Raw genomic sequence first — 20988 nt, forward strand, 5'->3', positions numbered from 1 at the left:
TTATTGAGCATCTACTATGTACCAGACACTGTGTTAGGCTCTGAGGACACAGCTGCCCACTTGGGGCTTACTGTCTCATAGAAAACCCAAGCTCTAAGACACCGCCACTCTGATTTGCCCAAGAAAACACATTAGTTGGTGGCAGAGATGGACAAAAATCTGGTGTCCTACTTTTATTTATTTTTATTGTTTTAAGGTTGTTTATGGTTTATTGAAAATATTAGAGCACAGCAGAAAGATTCAAACCGTGCCATGTGGTGTTTGGAAATTCATCCCCACTACAGGCTGAATGACCTGCAGGTCCGACAGACTGCCAAAGTCCAAGAGCTTCAGCATTTCCTTAGGGTCAAGATCAACTCCAATGATCTCCTGATCTAGGGCTGAGACCTCATAATTCTCTCTCCTCTTCCTGCAGCTTGATGGAGATACCTCTGACGGGGCTGCTCTGAAGCCACTTCATCAGCTGTGTGACGTAGCCTGCTATCCTGGAGCTTTTCGCTGGGAATAATGGCGAGCTCTTCACACATGCGCTTGTTGGTGTGTTAGTCGTTGCCCGGGCCATGTGCTCTCCATGATGACTCGGGCTGCCTTCTTCATAGTCTTGGTGCAAACGCGGCCCGTCTTGGCAGGTCCCTGGTGAAAGAGCATGGTGTTCAACTTTTAATGGCAAAGGAATATGGGCTTTTGTCCATATTCCTTTGCCACTGGCCTTCTGAGCTGTATATTTTCTTTCTGTATTGAAGATAGAATAAAAGAAAACCATGTTCGATTAGTTGGGTTGGGCACATTGGTGAAAACCCTTAGTGGTTAGACTGAACATGATCTACACTTCCTTACCCCTGGGAAAGTATAAAGTAGCTCAGTGTTTCCTAAATGTATTCTGGTCAGGTAGCCAGACTTAGAGGAAGTTTCACTGTCTGCATTAAAATAAAAAAATAAAAAAATAAAATAAAAAAAAGAGGAAGAAAGAAAATGTACATGCTGATGTAAATGTGCCCATTTTCCTTTCATGGGAGCGGCTGTCCTTTATTTAGAGACTATGTTCTTGTTATTTTGTGGGGGGTTAAAACGTTCTTCTTGAAATAATACATGGTGGGGTACAGTTAAGAATGTTTTTATCAAAATTAAATATTGATAACTCTGTCAGTCCCCGCTCTCCCTCTCCCCAAATTTGAAAATCCAAATGACTGGGAATCACTAAATAATGGGGTAGTTCAAGTTTTCTTTGGGATAGCCTGGTGCTAAAAACTGACTCTTAATAAAGACTCTTTTAGGATGATTAGTGAAAGGACTTTGAGTCTCAAAACAAAAACCGAAAGATCTCTGACCTCTCAGCCACATTTAGCTAATTTTACGATCTTTTACCAACTTCCTTTTTTCTTTAGAATTTCTTACTTGATGCTGAAGCATCCTCCTCATTTATATGAATCAATGGTTTCTCTACTCTGCACAGGGTGCTTTAAAAAAACCCAAAACACCGATAATGGGCTCCACCCCCAGAGATTCTTATTTAAGTGGCCTCAGGTGGGACTTAAGTGCTAGGCTGGCTCAAAAGTTCCTGAGGTGGTTGGAATGTGCGCGATGGGAACCACAGGTATGGATGGTGTTTCTTTATTAAATAGCTTCTATGTGTCAGGCACTAGGGCAGTTACACAAATGAACAAGCTGGTCTATGCAATAGAAAAACTAATTAGGAAAACAGGCAAAATGTGACAACACAGTGTGGTCAGTGCTTTTATTTATTCCGTAATTCAACAAATATTAACAGAACACTTAACAAGTGCCAGGGCTGGAGTAAAGGTACGCTCAGAGTCCAGTGGGCTACTTGCAAAGACCAGGAAAACTTCCCAGAAGAGGCAGCAACCAGGCAAGGATTTAGAGGAATCCCTCTTCAAGGTCTTCACCAGGTAAGGTAGGGAGGGCGAGGATGGCTGCATGTGCTGGGCTGGGAGAAGCTGGAGATGAGATACTGGTTGGGTGTAGAGCTGTTCGTAGCCTTAGAAGTGGACTAAGGAGTTCAGGCTTGATCCAGAATGCATTTAAGACATTAAAGGGTTTTCAGCAGGAATGCAAAGTGGGGTGTGGGTGCAGGATACCTGAATTTAAGGTAATACAGGCTGTTCAGACACAGAGCTATCTCTTGGATTTGCTAGCCTATTTAAAACGAATGGTTTGACTGATCACCCTCCGCCCTCTCTGCCCTTGACTGATGTAACCAGACACTGTGACCTTCTGGGGACAGTTTCCTGTCAATGAAGAGAGAGGATTCCATGTGGCATTTGCAAGGGGGGTGTAGACCAAGGTTTTTTAAGTGACTGATTGAATGTAATAGAATTCATCATGGGTGAGGCCTGGACAAACCAATTCAGGGTCTTCTGCTTACTGCCTCCCTACCCAATTTCCTTCAGAAGGACTTTTTAGCGTGTCTGTGGATGTGATACCTCTTCTCGGGTTGTTTGTCTGACTTGCTTCAGAATGAGTGAAAAAATTCAAAAGATCACACCCTTCAGGTTCCCTTCAGCTCCTGAAGCTCCTCTACATTCCTTTGTATTCTTACTCAGGACTAAGGACAAATAGGTCAGATCATGGACTCAATCATCCTAGTACTACGTAGGGACTATAGAACTTTCTGGCCAAAACACTCCTTTCCATTCGGGGAAGAAGAGGATTTGGCTAAGGCCAATGCTTCTCAAATTCAGTGCCAAGAGGCTTCAAGTCAAGTCATGGGCTAAAAATGTAGATTTTGGGAGCCCCACTCCAGACCTACTGAATCAGAACCTCTGGGGTTAGGCCAAGGAAACTGTTTTAAGCACTTATTCCCCAATCATTCTGATGCCAGCGATCTGCGAGCCACACTTGAGCAGTTTAACTGTAGTTAACACTAGTTCTGGCCAGCTGTGGCCACTGCAGATGTTTTGGGAGAAGGGAGGAGGATTGGTCGGATAAGCCCCTGAATTTATAATTCTCCAGCACAGTCAGCTTGCAAATTGTGCACGATGCTTGGTTTTCAATTCAAGTTACTTCTAGGTTAACTTAATTGAGCTGTTTGGCTCAGCAGAGGACTTGAGATACCACAGATAAGAGAGAGGTTTAGGAGTAAGCATTAAGTATCTCTGGCTGTGTCTTGTTATCCTTTCTAGTCCCACTTATCTGGAGAGCCAGGATTTCTCCAAGGACAAGCAACGTTAGAGGGGTGTATCAATGAGAAAGCAACACATTCCCTTTCCTTGTCATGCCCGTTAGAGAACTTTGTTTATTAAGAACCTCAAAACAAAAACCAAACAAAAACAAAAAAACACACATGTCAAGATACTGGATAAAGATATTTCTCTTTTCTGTGTTTGCCAGGTCCTGAGGTTACAGGGACACAAATTTAGGCAAACAAGACCCATTTCTCTGTAAGGTGCTCTTCTTGATGCACGGGAAATCTGTGTGGCTAACTCATTAGTGATAACGAGTGTTAGATGCTCATAAATCTCCCACAATTCATTGGCTGAAGACATCTTAAATGTGGACTTTTTGGCTTTTATTGTCTGGTTGCTTCTTTAGCATACTTTAGTTTGAGTGTACAGATTTGGGCTTTTGAAACTTGTTTTTAATTAAGACATGGTTTACTTTTATTGCTTGAGATAAAATGTAGTCTGGGGGACTCAAACCTAAGTTACAAAATGAAGTGCATCTGGGCAGACCATAGGGGAAAAAAACACATAAAGGCTAAAGTGTCTGCCAGGATTCTTCAATTTATTTAGTAACTTCTTGGAAAATAAAAATTCCAGCACCTGCAGTATTAAAAAAAGCACACCTTATAAATGTCCTTCACTTTGAAATATCTAAATGAACTAGACTGAATTATGAACTAATGGCTTGTAAAAATTCACCTTGAGCCAGCTACTGAAGATACTAAGTAAAAGAGGTAAAGAGAGACTCTGAAGAAACCCAACCTGCTGTTTGTTTGTTTTATCAGTAATGTAACTCAAAAGTAGCCAAGCCGATGGCGGACGGCGGATCTTTCTTTCCCTGTGTTTTGTTTCCCTGAGCTGAGCCTGTGAATGCCAAGATTTAATCTAAAGAGGTTTGTGTTTTAAAAACTAACAACTAAGTAATAAAACACCTATAAAAGGGGTTTATAATGGAACCGGTGACAGTTTTGAGTGTAGAATTACAACTCTTCTGCTCTCCCTCTCCCTTTTTCTATCCTTTCATCCAACTCTGTGCCCTTTGTCTTCTTAGCTCCTTTCTCACCTTGCTGCCAAGAAACACATAAGTGGGGGCTGCTCACACCCCAAAGGAGCAGACCATCTTTAAAAATTGAAATGTGCACTGTGTTCTGCATTTGCCACAGGGCTGTGTTGCTAGTTTTGTTTGTCTGAGGTCAGTTGCTCTAACAAAGTACCTACCTAGTTTGTACAGGGGTTTCTAATGGGGAGTTGAAGATGCGTCTGTTGCAGTGTCACTGGCATGAGGACGCTGGAGTCAACCAGGACCTGTAGCCTTGGGCCTCCTCTCCCTGGCACCTTGCATCCCCCTGCTAGTGCCCAAGATAGCACTGACTCCAGGGACAGACTTCAGTCAACAGGTGGTTTTCCAGCCAGGCCACCATGCCTGAAACTTGGTTCTTTTACAAAGCCATAGTTCTCCCCCTCTCAAAGAAATGGCGCCTGGGAGGGGAAACTTCTTATTCAAACTCTGTAGGAGCCATTTCTCTAGCCTACTTTTCCTATTTTCTGAAGTCTTCTCTACCAGCATCCCATCCATCTCCGGGAAGAACTCTTCAGGCTGGAGGGCGCTAGGAGGCATGTGGGCAGCGTCAGAGTGGCCTCGCCTGGGCGGCCAGAGGAGCCCCCAGCCTCCCTCATGTGGGCCTCAGGAACTCGGGGGGCCCAGGGGAAGCCTGGAAAACCGAACTTCGCCACCAGCCTTCCTTCGAGCGCTGGCTAGAGGAGAGGAAGGGCCCCCCAGCGGTCTTCCCCTGACTCCCCCTGCCCCTTAACACCTCTGCCATTCGGCTGCACCGCCCAAGAAAGCACCCAGAACGCAGCTCAGGGCTCTCCAGCTCCTCGTAGGCCGGGGTAGAGCATCTTGAGGGGCAGCTTCCCCCTTCAGCCCGCGTCTGACATCCCCACTCCCACCTAAGGATGCCGCCGCGGTGCCCTGTCCGCAGTCGCTGAATGTCACTGCTCCCTCTTCCTCCTGATCAGGGTAGACACAGCTCCCGAGGCATTCCCCCACCCCAAAACTGCCGCGATTGCCCAAGGGTGCAAGGCCTGGGCGGAGGACGAAGTTTGGGGCCCACAGCGGCGGGAGGGGGGCGAGTTTGCGAGGACCGCACCTCTCAGTCCCAGTCCTGGCGGGCACACTCCCCGCCTTAAACGGCCCAGGCGTCCCCATCCTCCCGCGGACACCGGCATCCCCGCCCTCCCCCAAGGGCGGCGAGCGGAGCCCCCCAGGGCGGAGGCAGGTACCCCCGGGGCGGGGACTGGGGCGGGCGGGGTCCAGGCTGCGCCCCCGGCCGGGCCGGGCGGGCTAGCTGGCGGCGCGGGGGGAGCGGGGCTGGGCGGCGCTGCCTCGGGCTCTGTGCGCTGCAGCCCGGAGCCGAGGAGGAGGAGGAGGCGGAGGAGGAGAAGGAGGCGGCGGCGGTGGGTCCCGGGCGGGGGGAGCGCGGCGCTGCGGACCCGGGCGGCTGGCAAAGGACGAGGCGGAGGCTGAGGAAGGCAGCGGGGAGACCCAGGCTGCAGCAACAAAGGGCAGCAAGCGATTGGCCGGGCTGCAGGCGAGGTTAGCCGGGGACCAGGGTGGCTGGAGGCAGCGGCGAACGGTGCACGTGCTTGCAGACACGGGCGAGTGTTGAGCCGGGGGGTGCACGCCCGGCGGGTAGGGGCTTGCTCCCCCTCGGCATGGGATGGCAAGGAGGCTGCAGCGACATCGTTCTGACTGCACCCAGCCTGGGGCTTGCAGGGTAGGGGGTGTGTGGGGGGTAAGGATGCGAGCCAGGGGGCGGGCGAGTAGTCGCCCGGGACGGGACCGGAGAGGGTGGAGGAGGGGGCGGGATGGAACGCTCCGGGCGGCGCGCCCGTCCGCCCGCTACGGCGCCGGAGCTGGCGACTGAGAACCTCGAATTTTAACTTCGCGTGCCCGCCCGCGCGCGCCCGCCCGCACCCACCCCTAAATCCTGCGGCCGCCGCCAGCGATCAGCTCTCACACAAACTTTAGCTGCGGGCTAGGGGGTTTGGGGTTGAGTGGGGGAGGGGAGAGGGAAAAGGCCCTCTGATTGGCGTGGTCGGCAGCCAATAAGGCCAAGCGTCTCTGCAGCGAGTAGACCCAATCCATTTATAGAGGTAGAGGGGGCGGGTAGGTGGAAGTAGAGGTGGCGCGGTGTCTGGGAGAGAGAAAAAAGGCTGGACCAATAAGTGCCCAGAAGAGGCGGGCCCAGCGGTCTGTTGATTGGTACTGGCAATGGACCCACCCCTGGGGTGGTGCCGGAGGGGGGGATGCTGGGTCGAGGGGTGTGTCTATGCGGAGGCGAGATGACCGGCAGGAACCTGCCCCAATGGGCTGCAGAGTGGTTAGTGTGTGGGTGACGGACAGACCCGCAGGCCAACGGGTGGCCCTAAGTGTCTGCGGTCTTGTCCAATGGAGCAACGCCGGGGCGGGGCCGCGGCTCGGGTTTAATGAGACTCCATTGGGCTGTAATCAGTGTCATGTCGGATTCATGTCAACGACAACAACAGGGGGACACAAAATGGCGGCGGCTTAGCTCCTACCCCTGGCGGCGGCGGCAGCGGTGGCGGAGGCGACGGCACCTCCTCCAGGCGGCAGCCGCAGCTTCTTTCTCAGGCAGCGGCAGCGCCCCCGGCAGGCGCGGTGGCGGTGGCGCGCGGCCAGGTCTGTCACCCACTCCGCGCGTTCCCAGGGGGAGGAGACTGAGCGGTAGGGGGCGGAAGAGGGGGGGGGATCGGGGGCTGTTATGCCCCTCCCACAGGCCTCTGCGCGAGGGTCACCGCGGGGCCGCTTGGGGTCAGGTTGCCCCTGAGCGTGACGGTAGGGGGCGGGGGAAAGGGGAGGAGGGACAGGCTCCGCCCCTCAGCGGGGCCTCCAGGGCAATGGGCGGGGCTCGAGGTTGGAAGGGGCGGGGCGATATCAGGGTAGGGGTGGGACTCCGGTGGTCGGAAGGCGGGGGTTTGGAGGGATTTTCTGAGTGGGAGTGACCTGGTTGGAACGGTTGGGGGCCAGCTAGTTTCTGGGAAGTACTGCTGAGGGGGTGGGTGGAAGGGGAAACTGGAGGTGTGCAAGCAGGTGCAGAAGGGAGAGTACGGAGAGGTGCTGTATTGGAGATGTGGAAGGGGAATGAAGGGTATGTGAAGGCAGGTGAAATGATGCGGAAGGGTGAGATTGCAGGTATCTGGGGTGGAGGAGGAATGCGTTTGGGTATGGTGGATGAGGAGGAGAGTTGAGAAGGCAGTGCAGAGTAGGTGTTGGATTAGGGGAAGTATGGGGCGAATGTGAGGAGCAGGTGCATTTGCTGTGGTGGGAAGGGAGTTTTGGAATGAATCGGTATGTTGGAATAGAAAGGTTTGCCAGCTCTGGGGTATATGAAACATTGAAATAACATGGAAGGATGGGATGGATTTGCTTGGGAGAGTCTCTGAAGGATGATAAGACAGCAGAGCAGACGTAAATGGGGAGGGGGGCTACTTAGAACGTGTAAAATATAAACTGGCGGAGAATCTCATGGAGCCAGAGGATTCAGGAGGGTGGGAAGAGGCAGCAGGTGTGAAGAAAGATGGGCGGAGCTGGGCAGTAGGTCTGGGTGAATATGACTCGGTGGACTGCACCCGGAGTGAGGCTGGCGCTAAGAAAGGTGTTAGTTTGGGAGACAGGGTTGTTTGATAGGCTGGATTTCTTGGGTGAAACTTGAGCTGGAATCTTGAAGGTGGGGCAGGAGAGGGGGAGCAGGGTGTCTGCCTCAGGAAGACTTTGGTGTGGGCAGAGTGCAGAGCGGTGGGAGACTAGGGGCAAAAAAGCAGAGGATTAAATTACAAATGCCCCATGAGGGAGCTTAAGCCCTGCAATTAGGAAAGGGTATTGGGATATGATAAAGAGACCAATGAGCCAAGTATGTGTGGGCTGGAGGTGCCAGGAAATTCAAGGTAAAGCGTATATGAAGACTCTTCCATATGGACAGGATGTAGAAGTATCAAATGGGAATTAGTTATGTTGGGGTAGAGTTCTAGGGTGCTGAAAGGTGTGTGTTTCTTTTTTCTTTTTTTTCTTTTTTTAATGATTGAGTAAAGCACGTTCTTGCTGTCTTGTGTACCCTATATTTTCTGGGATAGCCCTGAAATAATACACTCCACTCTTTTGCTATTCATAAATTCTTCACACATGTATCAAGATGGATTGGGACAGTCTTTTTTTTAAATGTGTTTAGGAAGGAAAGATTAACGTTGCATGTTTCAGTAAAGGGTAAGATTGTTACCTGAGAACTTCTATTTAGGGTTGAAGGTTGGGGAGGTAAAAGAGATGGTTAAAAAGAAAAGAAAAGATAGAGACAGGGAAAGGTTTGAAAATTAAAAGAGGAACTCAGGGGAATGACTGGCTGGTGGTGATGACACGGTCAGTAGAAGTTTTGTCTACCAGCCATCCCCAGGCCTCTGAGGAGGTGCCTGTTGTGACATTGCCACTATACCATGTTTCTCTCATGCACTGCTTGTGAAGATAAGGTGGAAACTGTCAGATGTAAAGCATAATGTGAATGAAAGGTAAAACAGGGTGTGTGTTGGAAGGTAATTGAAGAAGTCTGATAAATACTTCTAATGTACTTAAGAAACTTGCATGGACTTTCACATCCAGTCAAAAGAAGGCTGAACTAACTGATCCGACTTTGTTAAATGCGAGGATGCCTAACAGGTGACTTTTCAGTCTCTTAGATCTACAAAATACCTTCAGTTTTCCTGTATACAGATGCCCGTATTTGTATCAAGTCAGAGAAAGGGAAACTGTCTTATGAAAGTAGGGATGTGTGAGCTCTTTTTGTGATCAGCCTTTGATTGCAGACTGGTAAATGGTACATGGATGGGAGAAGTGTGATGTGAAGAGATATTTCTTCCCCAAAATGCTTTAATTTGCATTTCTGAAGCACCTTTAAGCACCTTTTATAGAACTCCCACCGTCTTCCACAATTTTGGTATTATCCATTCCACTGTTGTTAGATGTTTGAGTTGTTTCCGGTTTGGAGAAATTGTGAACAAAGCTGCTCTGAGTGTTCCCGTGCTTGTCATCTGGTGCACATGTGTACAGGTTTCTCGAAGGTGTACACCCAGGAATGGAATTGCTGGTTCATAGGCAGGATGGCATTTATCTTGGTTTATGCCTGCTGTCCCAGTGTAATTATTAATAAAACACCTTTAATTCTCAAAAGTATCTGGATTTGGATGATGAATTGTATGGTCTCCCTAGTCACGGGGTGATGCTTGTCACCAACTCTACTAGCTAACAGTCAACTGTTTTCCAAAGTGTTGTACCAGGTTCCACTCCCACCAGTAATATATGAGAGTTCCCATTGCCTGTCCTCTCCAACTGTCTTGGTTAGCCTTTCAAATTAGCCGATCTGGTCAACTTTGCATTTACCTGATTAGGAATCAGACTGAACAGAACAGATTTTCATATATTTGTTGGCTATTTGGATTTCTTCATTTGTAAAGTGCCTGTTCAAGCCTGCCCCCTATTTTGTTTTTTAAATTGGGCCTTGTGTCTTTTATTGCTATTTAGGAGTTATTTGCTCTGAAATCAAATTCTTTGTCATGTGTGTATGTTGCAAATAACTGCCTTCTTCCATTCTGTGGTTTGCCATGTCACTCTCTTTATGGTGTCTTTTAAATGAACAGAAGTTCTTAATTTTAATGGAGTCAAATTTATTGGTCTTTTCTTTACGGTTAGTGCTTTTTGTGTCTTGTTTTAAGACTCTTTTCCTACCCACAGGTCAAGTAGATATTCTCCTGTGCTGTATTATCTTTTAAAAGCTTTATTGACCTTAAAAGATGTATGATTGTGAGTAAAATACACTCTTCATGACCTCATTCTCACCATTCCAAATCTATTTTTGTTTTTTGTTCACTTTCTGCTGTTCTCTGTCTTGAATTTTTACTTCTCCGCAACTGTAACTAAGAGCCAGGTGCCGACTTCTGTCTCTGAGGAGAAAATGGCCATATAGACAGAAGTTCAGCCAGATTAGATTTTACAGGTCTCCAGCTGACTGTATTGCCCTTTTTCCTTTTATGAGCTAGCATTTTATAGTGTTCCTGTTATGTGTCTGCCACCATCCTTGGTTCTTTCATATTTGTTATCTCAATTATTCCTCTTTACAGTTCTGTAAAACGGGGATGTATTCTCATTTTTACAGATGAGAAAACTGAGACATTGATTAAATAACACATCCAATATCCCACAGTTTAGGTAGCTATCATAGTGCATACTTGATTCCTGAACTCTAGATATATCCTATCATAGCACACCTCCTTCTCGCATAAGATTTCAGAACCATGTTTGATAATATCTAAAACCAATGAGAATTACTTTATTTTAATATAACATGTCCTAATTAAAGCACACACAGAGATAATTATTGTGAAACTGGATAAAATTATTGATCTCTCTGTGTATAAAAAATTAAATTTTAAGTAGGTAAAGTAGTAAGACAGTGGACTTTAAGTGGTCCTTGGATGGGCTGTGGGGGTTCTGAAAGCCCTTGAAATTGGATGCAAATGTCTGTACGTACACGTGTTCATTTTTAAAAATAGATCTGTAATTTTCTTGAGATTCTCAAAGGGGAACCCTAATTTATTTTCAGGCTATACTGGATATCCTGTTTGAAGACATCTGTGATAAAGTTAAATGATCTGTGTTTTCAAGATAATCTTTTACAAGTTAAGATGTCAGATTTTTTTCTTAATACGTTGTTTCAGTCTTTGTCATTAAACCTGGCTGAAGCTAACTTGTAATTATGAAGAAATCTAGGATTGAATAGAAATATTCTAAGGTCAAAAAAAAAAAGACACTCTAAATTTAGTTTATTATTTCTTAAGCGAAAGTGCTTAGTTATAATATCATCATTACTAATCAGTGTATCCTGGCTCCAAAGGCTTGATGACTTCAAATGACTTTCATCTTGTCTCTAAAATCCTCTGTTTTACAAGGGATCAAATTTCCTGTGAGGTTCCTAACGGTGTGATTAAAGTTTAGAGACTGAAACTATTGAGCACTTAAATGCAGGGATTGAGTGTGTAAACTAATTTCATGGGCTTCGCCAGGAGATTTGGGACATGTCTCTACTATAATTTATGATGATGATATTGGAAACTAATCTTTGCTAGGGATTATGGAAGCCATAATAGTTTATTGATGGTTCCATTATTGTTTGTTGAAGCAGATTACACAATTATAGTTAAATGACATAACAAGGATATTGTCAACTAGGAGAGCATGACATGAAAAATTAAACTTCCAATTAATATAATATGTATTAGTTGAAATGATTAATTTTCACGGTGATTTAGCCTCTTAGAAATCCTTGGAAACATTATTAGCTTATGAATTGAAGACTGTCTATGTTAATTAGTAGTGAGAAAGAACTTCGTATTATTCTAAAAAGAATTCAGCTAACATTTATTGAGTGCCTGCTCTGGGCTTGCTGCTGAGTTAGACTCATAAATATAAGTTAAACCAGATTGATGTTTGGAGAGATGAAATACTGGTTGCTTTTGTTTGTTACTTCAGTCATCCTACCCGCCACCCTTTACTGGATGGTTACTATTGCTAGAGTGATTCAAGCATTCCACAAATCTGTGTGTGCATGCGCGTGCACGCCACTGTGCCTTATTGTGTCACCAGTCCTGCAGTGGCGTCCTGTTACTTCCAGGTATCATGTTTTCATGCCTCAGCCTCGCTTTTGTCACAGCCAACTTTATTTTTTGTTCTTCTTCAGTACATACCCTCTCTAGGCATACACATGGACTAGGTGTCCCTTTTTGGTGGCAGCTCCTTCTTCGCTTCTGTGCCTTCTCGATCCCTTCATTCATTCACTGATGCGTTCATTTAGCAAACAGGCATCAAACCCCTCTTAGGTTCAAGTTGTGGTCCTGGAAATCCTGGGACATACCAAGGTGAATCAGCTATGAATCATGTTAAGAAATTTTACAGTCTATTAAGAAGAGATTAGGTCAGTACAACAAATAGCATAATACAAAGTGGGAAGTGAATGCCAAAATAGTAGGAAAGCTGAAAGCTTCCTGTAAGACAGAGTGGTAGGCTTCTAAGAAGCTGTTGTCCATATGGGGTCATGAAGGCTTTGAATTTGGGGCAGAGACTGGGCGGTGATTCAAGTTGTGCCGCCTTTCAAGGGCTCATCCCTCCAAGGGCAGTTCTGCCCATCCTCACCCAGCAAGGGGAAGTCATGGTTGTTTCCAGACCTTTTTCCTTTCTTTGAAGTGAAATCTCATGGAGAAGCCCACTGTGTACAGAACAGTTGAAGTGGAGGTGCTTTGTTTGGTACGAGAGGTTAATGGTGGTCCTAGCGTTTGACTCACAAGAGGCACCGGTAGGTAAAGCCCAAGGCACTTTCTCGCAAGAGATCCAGGGAGCCTAGTTTGAAAGCCAGGGGAGAGACAGGAAAGGGTTAGATTTTAGCCTCTGAATTAAAGTTCTTCATGACTTAGTGGTCTGAGGTCTTGACCAAGTCAGGGCTAGTTTTCCTTTTGCAAAATGGGCAACAATGCTATCTTTATCTTACAGGGTTGTTTTAAGGTTTCCTGATAATCCATGCAAAGTGCCTGGCTCACAGTAGTTGTCAGAAAATGGTTGGTGTTATTATGGGTCAATTTAGTGCTTTGTTTCTTAAAAAAGAATTGACCGAGGCAAAATTCATAAAACATAAAACTTACCATTTTAAAGTGAACAATTCAGTGACATTTAGCACATTCACAGTGTTGTGTGACCACCACTTTTACCTAGTTCCAAAACCGGTTCATCAATCCAAAATACCTCCCCCCACCCCCGCACACACACACAGGGCCCTACCGATCCGTGTTCTGTTTATGGATTTATCTATTCTGGGTGTGTCATATATATAGAATTATACACGTGACCTTTTGTGTCTGGCTTCTTTCACAACATGTTTTTGTGGTTCACCCACAGGGTAGCATGTATCAGTACTTTCTTCCTTTTCATGACTGAAGAGTATTCCGGCGTATGGATACATACCACATTTTGTTCATCTGTTGCTGGGCATTTGGGCTCTTTCCACTTTCTGTCTGTTGTGAATAATGCTGTCATGAATATGTGTACATGTACTTATGTGAGTCCCTGTGTTCAGTTCATTGGGGTATATACCTAGAAGTGGAATTGCGGGGTCATAGGGTAGTTTTATGTTTAAGTTTTGAGGAGCTACCAAATAGTGTCTAATTGCATCTTATCCACATAGCACCCCCCATAGGGCTTCACACCCAGACAACATCTTGCTAAGCATTTGTTGGTTGTTCTTTGATTAGTATTTATAACCTCACCTCCCAACTCACATGTTTTGGGCCTCCAGCATTGATTTTAGGGGAAATAGATGCATCCAGGACTTGCTAGTTATGCAGTATCACCATGTGGATGATGTTTGATGTTGTCAGACAGCAGTTATTTGTTAGCCGAGGATGCTATTTTGGACAACTGTGCCAGTCGTCTGTGCTGGGTGGTTATAGAGGAAAAGAAGTTAATGTCCCTTTCCTTAAGCAGTGTACGTTCAGTTTCAGAAGATACTGTTAGGATTTGTGGATCCTCACCCAGTTACATAATAGGCTGTGAAAATATCCAGGAGCATATAAAAGTGAGAGGGCTAAAAATAACTGTTAGCAAGTAAAACTGGAGATGACAAAAGAGTAAACTCTATTATTAATCTTTATTTTTTCTACCACTGTTTTTGGCTCATCCATAATCTCATGACTCGAGTGTTATGACATTGATTTTGAAACAACACACAGCTTTAGTAAAAGCTTGGAGGAGGCTTCACATACTATTTATGATCCAGGATATATTTTGACTTTTCTTATGCTGACATGAATATTTCTGAATAGTGTTGATATTTATGTACTAGTAATGAAGCCAAAAGCTCAGTGTCGGACTAAGCATTTCTCTAGATCTGTTTAGAATGGTTTGAAATGAATGGTGTAAATAGTGTTTTATTATAAGCCTGTATGATACAACCATATAATTTACTGATATTATTTTGTAGTTAAAAATAAAATTATTCAAAACCTCAGAAAATAGAATAATTTAATTTGATGTAGCAGGAGTCCCCAGAATTAATTTGGAATGATTCACTCCCTTTTTGGTAGCCTTTTAGTCCAACTTTCAAGTTTTTATAGAAAAAAATGAAAAGAGAATAATGATTTTTAGGATTGCATTGATAGAATGTCCTATCTTTGTTTTTTTTTTTTTTTTTTTTTTTTATTTTTTTTTATTTTATTGGGGAAGGGGAACAGGACTCTATTGCAGAACAGTGTGTACTTTCAGGACTTTTTTCCACGTCAAATTGTTGTCCTTTCAATCTTAGTTGTGGAGGGTACCGTTCAGCTTCAAGTTGTTGTCCTTTCAGTCTTAGTTGTGGAGGGCGCAGCTCAGCTCCAGGTCCAATTGCTGTTTTCTAGTTGCAGGGGGCACTGCCCACCATCCCTTGCGGGACTCGAGGAATTGAACTGACAACCTTGTGGTTGAGAGCCCACTGGCCCATGTGGGAATCGAACCGGCAGCCTTCGGAGTTAGGAGCACGGAGCTCCAACAGCCTGAGCCACCGGGCCGGCCCCTAGAATGTCCTATCTTTGTAGGAGACAAATCCTAGTGCTCTGAAAAAGAGAAGTTGTGTGGATAATTCCAAATTGGGGGGGAAAAAGGCATTTCTGTTTGGCTTTTGAATGAATTACATATTTTTTTTCCCTGTAGATTTGTCTTTCTAGTTAGATAACTGCTTAGACTAAAATTAAATTGGTTTTCAATCTATTCTCTTAGCGTATCCCAATTTACAGTGGGGCCAGTGGGATCTCAGAAACAAACCAGCGTAAGATTAAAAAATTTGCAGTGGATAATATACAAAATGGATAATATATATGAGTTTAGTTGAGAATTGGCTACTGATAAGAGACTTCTGATTTTGCTTCTCTCCTAGCTGTGTGTGTGTTAAAAAACACTGATTCTGCTTATAGCAAAGAGCTGCTGAGTTACATCTGCTTCTGCCTAATTAACTCCGTTGGTTGGTGTCAGATGAGAGCTAATTTTGAGATTAAATTGAGGAGTGGGGTGTAGTGTCAGGCTGAGGAGGGGGAGAAGGAGCTAAGGTTGCTTGGTGGTTTTGTATAAGATAACTTGCAGTTATTCACAGGGTTGTTTAAAATTTATTTTTTTTTGTCTCAGAAGTAAAAATGATGAGTATTGTCCTAAAACATGACTTGTTTCAACCCATACTTACGGTTGTGGAAACTGGTACCTCCTTCTCTTAGGTGCAGGTATTGGCCATATCTTAATGGTCCAGTCAGTACCTAGATGCCAGGTGACCTTTGGGACAAATACTGAATGTTGCCTGGGAAAGTTAATACTGACTTTTAAGCAATGTTTGATTCTTCACATCCCTTCCCCGCCCCCCCTCCCCCATAAAATGTTATACCTACCTGGCTATTTGAGTAATAGTGGGATTTTTTTTTTTTTCATGATGAGATTCTTTCTTAGGCTCTGTCACATCACAAACCTGTATTTTAACACTTGGAGAACAAGTCTGACCTTAAAGAAGTGCACATTTTACCTCTTTAGTCAGTTGCTCTGGGGCTTCATTTCTTGTCCCGGTTCGCCTGTTCTTAAATATTCTTTACGGGTATGAGAAAATTAATGTCTCGGTGGATGTAGTGTACTCATCACTCATTGCAACTCTGTGTAGTGAGTAGTTGTGGAGCCATGGGTGGTGCTGAGTTGAGAGGACGTCCTCATGCCCACATTGACAGTTACTTTTTTTTCTTTTGGCAGATTTGCCTGAAGATCTGGACAATCTTCTTTTTGTCATGGACTGTTAAAACATTTGGCGTTCCAATTCTGGTATTTTTCCTTATTTTATTATTTTTAAGATATAAAATGTCAGTCTTCCTGAAATGTGTCGGTAATAGATATGAATGATTCTTTTGATTGTGGGTAAGGATTGTGGTAACTGCTTGTCATGAAGGTATATTTGGAGTATTTATTAGTTATGAAATGTGTTTTGTTTTAATGTATGTTCATTTGCTTGTGTAACCGAGATGTCTGTAAGCACCTTTGCAATATAGGATACTTTTCTGTGACTTCTTTTCCTGCTTCTTACAGTTGTATTTTGTGCAATCAAATTAAATTAGTTGATTCATCCTGAATAAATGATGAAAGATGAAATAATTACTTGGACACAGTGAAATGCCTTCTAATGAAATTTTAGCCCAAAACCATTTTACTTTGGAAAGACCAGCTTCCTGTTCTAAGCTTTCTAACACAGAATGATTCCTGTACTCTATCGTGAAAGTGGTTGCACTCTGAAAGCCAATGATTTTATTCCTAAACACACCGTGTTCCAACTCTAACATTTTTGTCAATGATTTATATAATGACACAGAGGGAAGTGCTTATTAGATTTGCAGATGACAGATGACAGAATCAAACTTCAAAACAATCTTTAATAGGTTGGAAGATAGACTCAAGCCAACGAAATGAACTTGAACTGTAATAAAATTTAAATCCCAGCATTTAAATTTGCACAAGGAAGGGAATGGAAAGACTCGACTTGACAGCCTTTTTGAAAGAAGATCTGGGGTTTTTAGTTGGACGGCATGCTTAGTATGAGCCAGTTGTTAACGAAAGTTCACGTAACCTTGGATTGCATTTATAATTGGATAATACGGGGGCGGCCAGTTAGCTCAGTTGGTTAGAGAGCAGTGCTCTTAACAATAAGGTTTGCCGGTTCGATCCCCACATGGGCCACTGAGCTGTGCCCTCCACAACTAGATTGAGGCAGCTACTTGACTTGGAGCAGATGAGTCCTGGAAAAACACACTTAAATAAATAAAAGTAAAAAAAAAAAAGAAAAAATTGGACAGTGCCTGAGCTGCCAGACTTTAAGATGGGCATTAGCCACTAGTGAGCAACCCAAAAAAGGAGGTGCTTGGAAACCATGCAATATATGGAGTGTTAAGGAACTGAGAAATGAGTGGTCTAAAGTGGGCTGGAGGTAGAATGGGGTTTGACTGGAGTGGTTTTCAAAAGATACTTGTTTTCAAATATTCGAAAGCTGGTCATATTAAAGAATAAGAATTTCTTGGGGTGGCGGGTTAGCTCAGTTGGTTAGAGCATCGTGCTAATAACACCAAGGTTGCTGGTTCGATCCCTGCATGGGCCACTGTGAGCTGCGCCCTCCTTAAAAAAAAAAAAGATTTCTTGAGATTGTTCCATAGGAACTAGGACTAGTGGGTAGAAGACAGATTTTGGCCTCAGCGAGCAAGAAATACAAGTAGAGCTGTATAACAGTGGCGTGAGCTGCCTCAAAAAGCGACACACTCTCGCTTGCTGGGTGTATTTTGAGATTTTATGGCTCATCTGTAGGGATATTGAAGAAGGGATTGTTTACTGGAATAACTAGAGGTTGGATTGACTGACCTCTAAGGTCCCTTCAGCCCCAAGTTTCTGAATCTGAGGGGAAAAAAATGGGGTGAACCTATAGTTTACTGATGAGAAGGAGGATAGTCCTTTCTAAACTGCTTCTTTCAAACTGACTGAACAAGTATAGTTCAATGGTTCAGTGTTTTTTAGCGACAGAATCTTTGTGAGCAAATGTCATATGCTCCAGGGTATCTGGCTGAAGTTTTGAGGAAAACATTATTTTCCTTTTTAAAGGTACATTAAATCTAAATAGCCAGAGATAACTTTAATTTTGTATTTTATGAGACATTTTGCAGAGTGTGTATGTAGACGTCACATTTGATGGAAGTGATGACTGTATATTGAATATTAGATACTGTGTGCACTTAATTCTCTCACCAATCCTGAGGGATATGTTCTTATTGCCCTACTCCCAGGCCAGGGCCCTTTCTACCGGTGCTCTTTGCAGGCGTACTCAATACCAGATTAGAGATCCAGGGTGTTTTTATGTGCACGAGGAGGCTCTCAGAGCAATACCACTGTCCACCTGGAATCAGATTTGTATGAATCTTCCTTGTATTAAGCTAACTAGGTACTAAGATACCTAGAATGCTACATTATTTAAAAGGTAAAGGGTTACGTTACTATGTTAGTTTCAGTTTTCCAACCTGTTGGTTAGAGAGTGTCATAGACCCTTTTCAAAGGGATGGGAGAATGTGATTCTATAGAGTGGCTAGATGGGAAATTTTCTTATGTGTGAGACTTGAGAAATATAGTATCCAGCTGAAGTAGAAGAATCAGGATTATTGCTCTTTTTTAAGTTTTAAGATTTCTTAAGTTTAATGTACTTCCATCAAATTTTTTGTATCATCGACTAATTCTTTGATGTTGATTTTATGTTTATGATGGACGTATATCTTAAACCACCTTCATGTAATTGTATTAATTTCAATAAAGGTTAACCATTAAATATATAACTTAGATGTGATCTCTTAAATGCCCCATAAGTGATTTTATATAAATAACAAGTGGAAAAATCCTAAAACAAAAAATTCTTTCTCAGACTGAGACCCAATTTCTGATTGGAAAATATAGTGGCTTTGTTACATAATACTTTGCTGTCATTACTTCTGGGGTCATTTTGCATCAGAAAAAAAATAATATTAAAAGAGTCCTTTTTGTTTATTTTTAAAAGTTCTCTTAAGAGCCTTTCTCCTTATTTTTATCCTTTAAGGTCTTGATTTCCTTGTTCAAGATGTTCTTCACCTGAATGCAGTCTTTCCTGTTGGTGAAATAAGACAACTATCAACACTGCCTGTTTGTTCTCTCTTTAATCTCTTAAGGATGGATGTTTGTAAGATGTTGCTTAGTATGGTCTGGAATACTCTGCCCATTTATTGAATTGTAAGTGACTTTTAAATGTGCAAGTTCTGTTAAATACAAGGAGAACCTCTATGGGTAACTTTTGTATTGAAGAAGTCATTTGTCAACCATGGTAAAACTTGCAAACCCACTTTATACAGAGTGGATTCTTGAAGCTATACAGAAAATAAAAAAGCAAAAGCAAAGGCCCTCCGAAGAGAGAATCTGCCATGCAGTCAGCACTTCCCATGGGTTGGATAAGAAGACCGTCTCTGAACAGCTGGAACTCAGTGTTCAGGATGGCTCCGTTCTCAAAGTCACCAACAAAGGCCTTGCCTCCTATAAGGACCCAGACAACCCTGGGCGCTTCTCATCAGTTAAACCAGGCACTTTTCCTAAGTCAACCAAGGGGTCTAGAGGAACATGCAGTGATCTCCGCAATGTGGATTGGAATAAACTTTTAAGGAGAGCAATTGAAGGACTTGAGGAGCCAAATGGCTCCTCCCTGAAGAACATCGAGAAGTATCTCAGAAATCAAAGTGATCTCACAAGCACCACCAACAACCCAGCCTTTCAGCAGCGGCTGCGCCTGGGGGCCAAACGTGCGGTGAACAATGGGAGGTTACTGAAAGACGGGCCGCAGTACAGGGTCAACTATGGAAGCTCAGATGGCAGTGGGGCTCCCAAATACCCCAGCGCGTTCCCATCCTCGCTCCCACCTGTCAGCCTTCTACCCCATGAAAAAGACCAGGTAAGTGAAGAGAGAATGCCAGTGCATTCTAAATACTGCCCATTTGACTTGTACAGTTGAAGTTAAATGCTGTATGGCCAAAAGTTCTGAGTGAAGTTGGATAACATCGAGTGTTTTGCCTTAGAGCAGGCTTTCGTGTTTTAAAATGTACATATTGACTTTAAGTGTTCTATAGTGTTTTACAGTGTATTGAGGGCTTCCTCATCGGTCAACTAAAAATTTAACGTGACAATTATGCGATTTGTTTTTTAAACTCTAGTTGTTAACCTGTGAGTGATTGAAGGGACCTGGATAGATAACTTGAATCCCCCTTCCTCAAGGCAGGGGCATATATACGTAGTTTTGAAAATCTAAGAAAGCCCACTGTATGTTTTTCTCTCTTTTTATCATTTATTATTTATCTTTATTTTTCAGCTTTATTGAGTTATAATTGATATTTTTTCTCTTTATTATTTTCAGAGAAGAATGTATAGATTAATTATTTTAATACTGGAATTGTTTTAATATGTGACCTAAATCCTGACTGTTTCAATTTGAAGTCATTTATTATTGTTTCCTTCTCAGTGGGTGAAAGTGAATGTTTATTTTGTCTATTTTCTTACACTCTGGTTTCTCTGGGCCTTGTTATTGCTGTAGTGTTTATACATATATAGAAGATACCGCCCAAAGTTAATGCTACAATTGTAAGTCTTTGGTTGAGTAGGATTTCCCTTTGTTTTGTTTCAAAGCTATTGAAATTACTGCCCAAATGACAACCAAAGTAGAGTAACAGCAATTTGTTTGTAATAATCCAAGCCCTTCAGCTTCGGGGCTTGTTGTCTGTCCTGTGGGCCAGTGGATACATTGATACGAGTTAACTTTACATCTTGTAAACCATTACCCATTGTTGATAGAAAGAGTAGTTGCACTGTTAACTGCATTTTTAGAAGTGATGGAAACACACTGTTAGGAACAGTTGCGCTCCTTCCTGATGGTGTGTTTTCCCTCTTTGGATGCTGCCAACCTAAGATAGACCCTGCTTCTCTCTCAGTGCTTTAAGCTGATAGGGACCCAGCTCTATGAGCTCATATAGAACCCTAGCATTTAAATCTTAACTGTATTTTTATTTTATTAGTTTTTCTGGACATTGATTTTGTCCTTTGGTGGTATTTGCATTTGTGTAACCAACCACAATTCTTTGTGAGAGAATGTGGGCATAG

At 43.6% G+C, this 20988-nt stretch overlaps 1 protein-coding gene and 1 pseudogene across 11 annotated transcripts in view; one reads left to right on the forward strand and one right to left on the reverse strand.

Annotated features, from left to right (window-relative positions):
* Positions 1–240: 240 nt before the first annotated feature.
* On the reverse strand, positions 241–941 carry LOC117036176 (40S ribosomal protein S17-like; annotated as a pseudogene).
* Positions 942–5348: 4407 nt separating this feature from the next.
* Positions 5349–20988, forward strand: part of KAT6B (lysine acetyltransferase 6B) — a 173527-nt gene continuing 157887 nt past the window's right edge. For 3 of the 11 annotated variants that reach the window (XM_033130124.1, XM_033130116.1, XM_033130121.1), the window contains exons 1-3: positions 5577–5775; positions 16048–16116; positions 18911–19789. In XM_033130124.1, the coding sequence (XP_032986015.1) occupies positions 19169–19789 (621 nt within the window). In that variant the 5' untranslated portion in view covers positions 5577–5775; positions 16048–16116; positions 18911–19168. Of the gene's footprint in view, positions 5459–5576; positions 5776–6505; positions 6883–16047; positions 16117–18910; positions 19790–20988 lie in introns of those variants that run through there. The other 8 variants (XM_033130120.1, XM_033130123.1, XM_033130117.1 and 5 more) reach the window with 7 other exon arrangements.

Source organism: Rhinolophus ferrumequinum, chromosome 16 (assembly GCF_004115265.2).
Source record: "Rhinolophus ferrumequinum isolate MPI-CBG mRhiFer1 chromosome 16, mRhiFer1_v1.p, whole genome shotgun sequence".
In the NCBI taxonomy this organism is placed as follows: Eukaryota; Metazoa; Chordata; class Mammalia; order Chiroptera; family Rhinolophidae; genus Rhinolophus; species Rhinolophus ferrumequinum.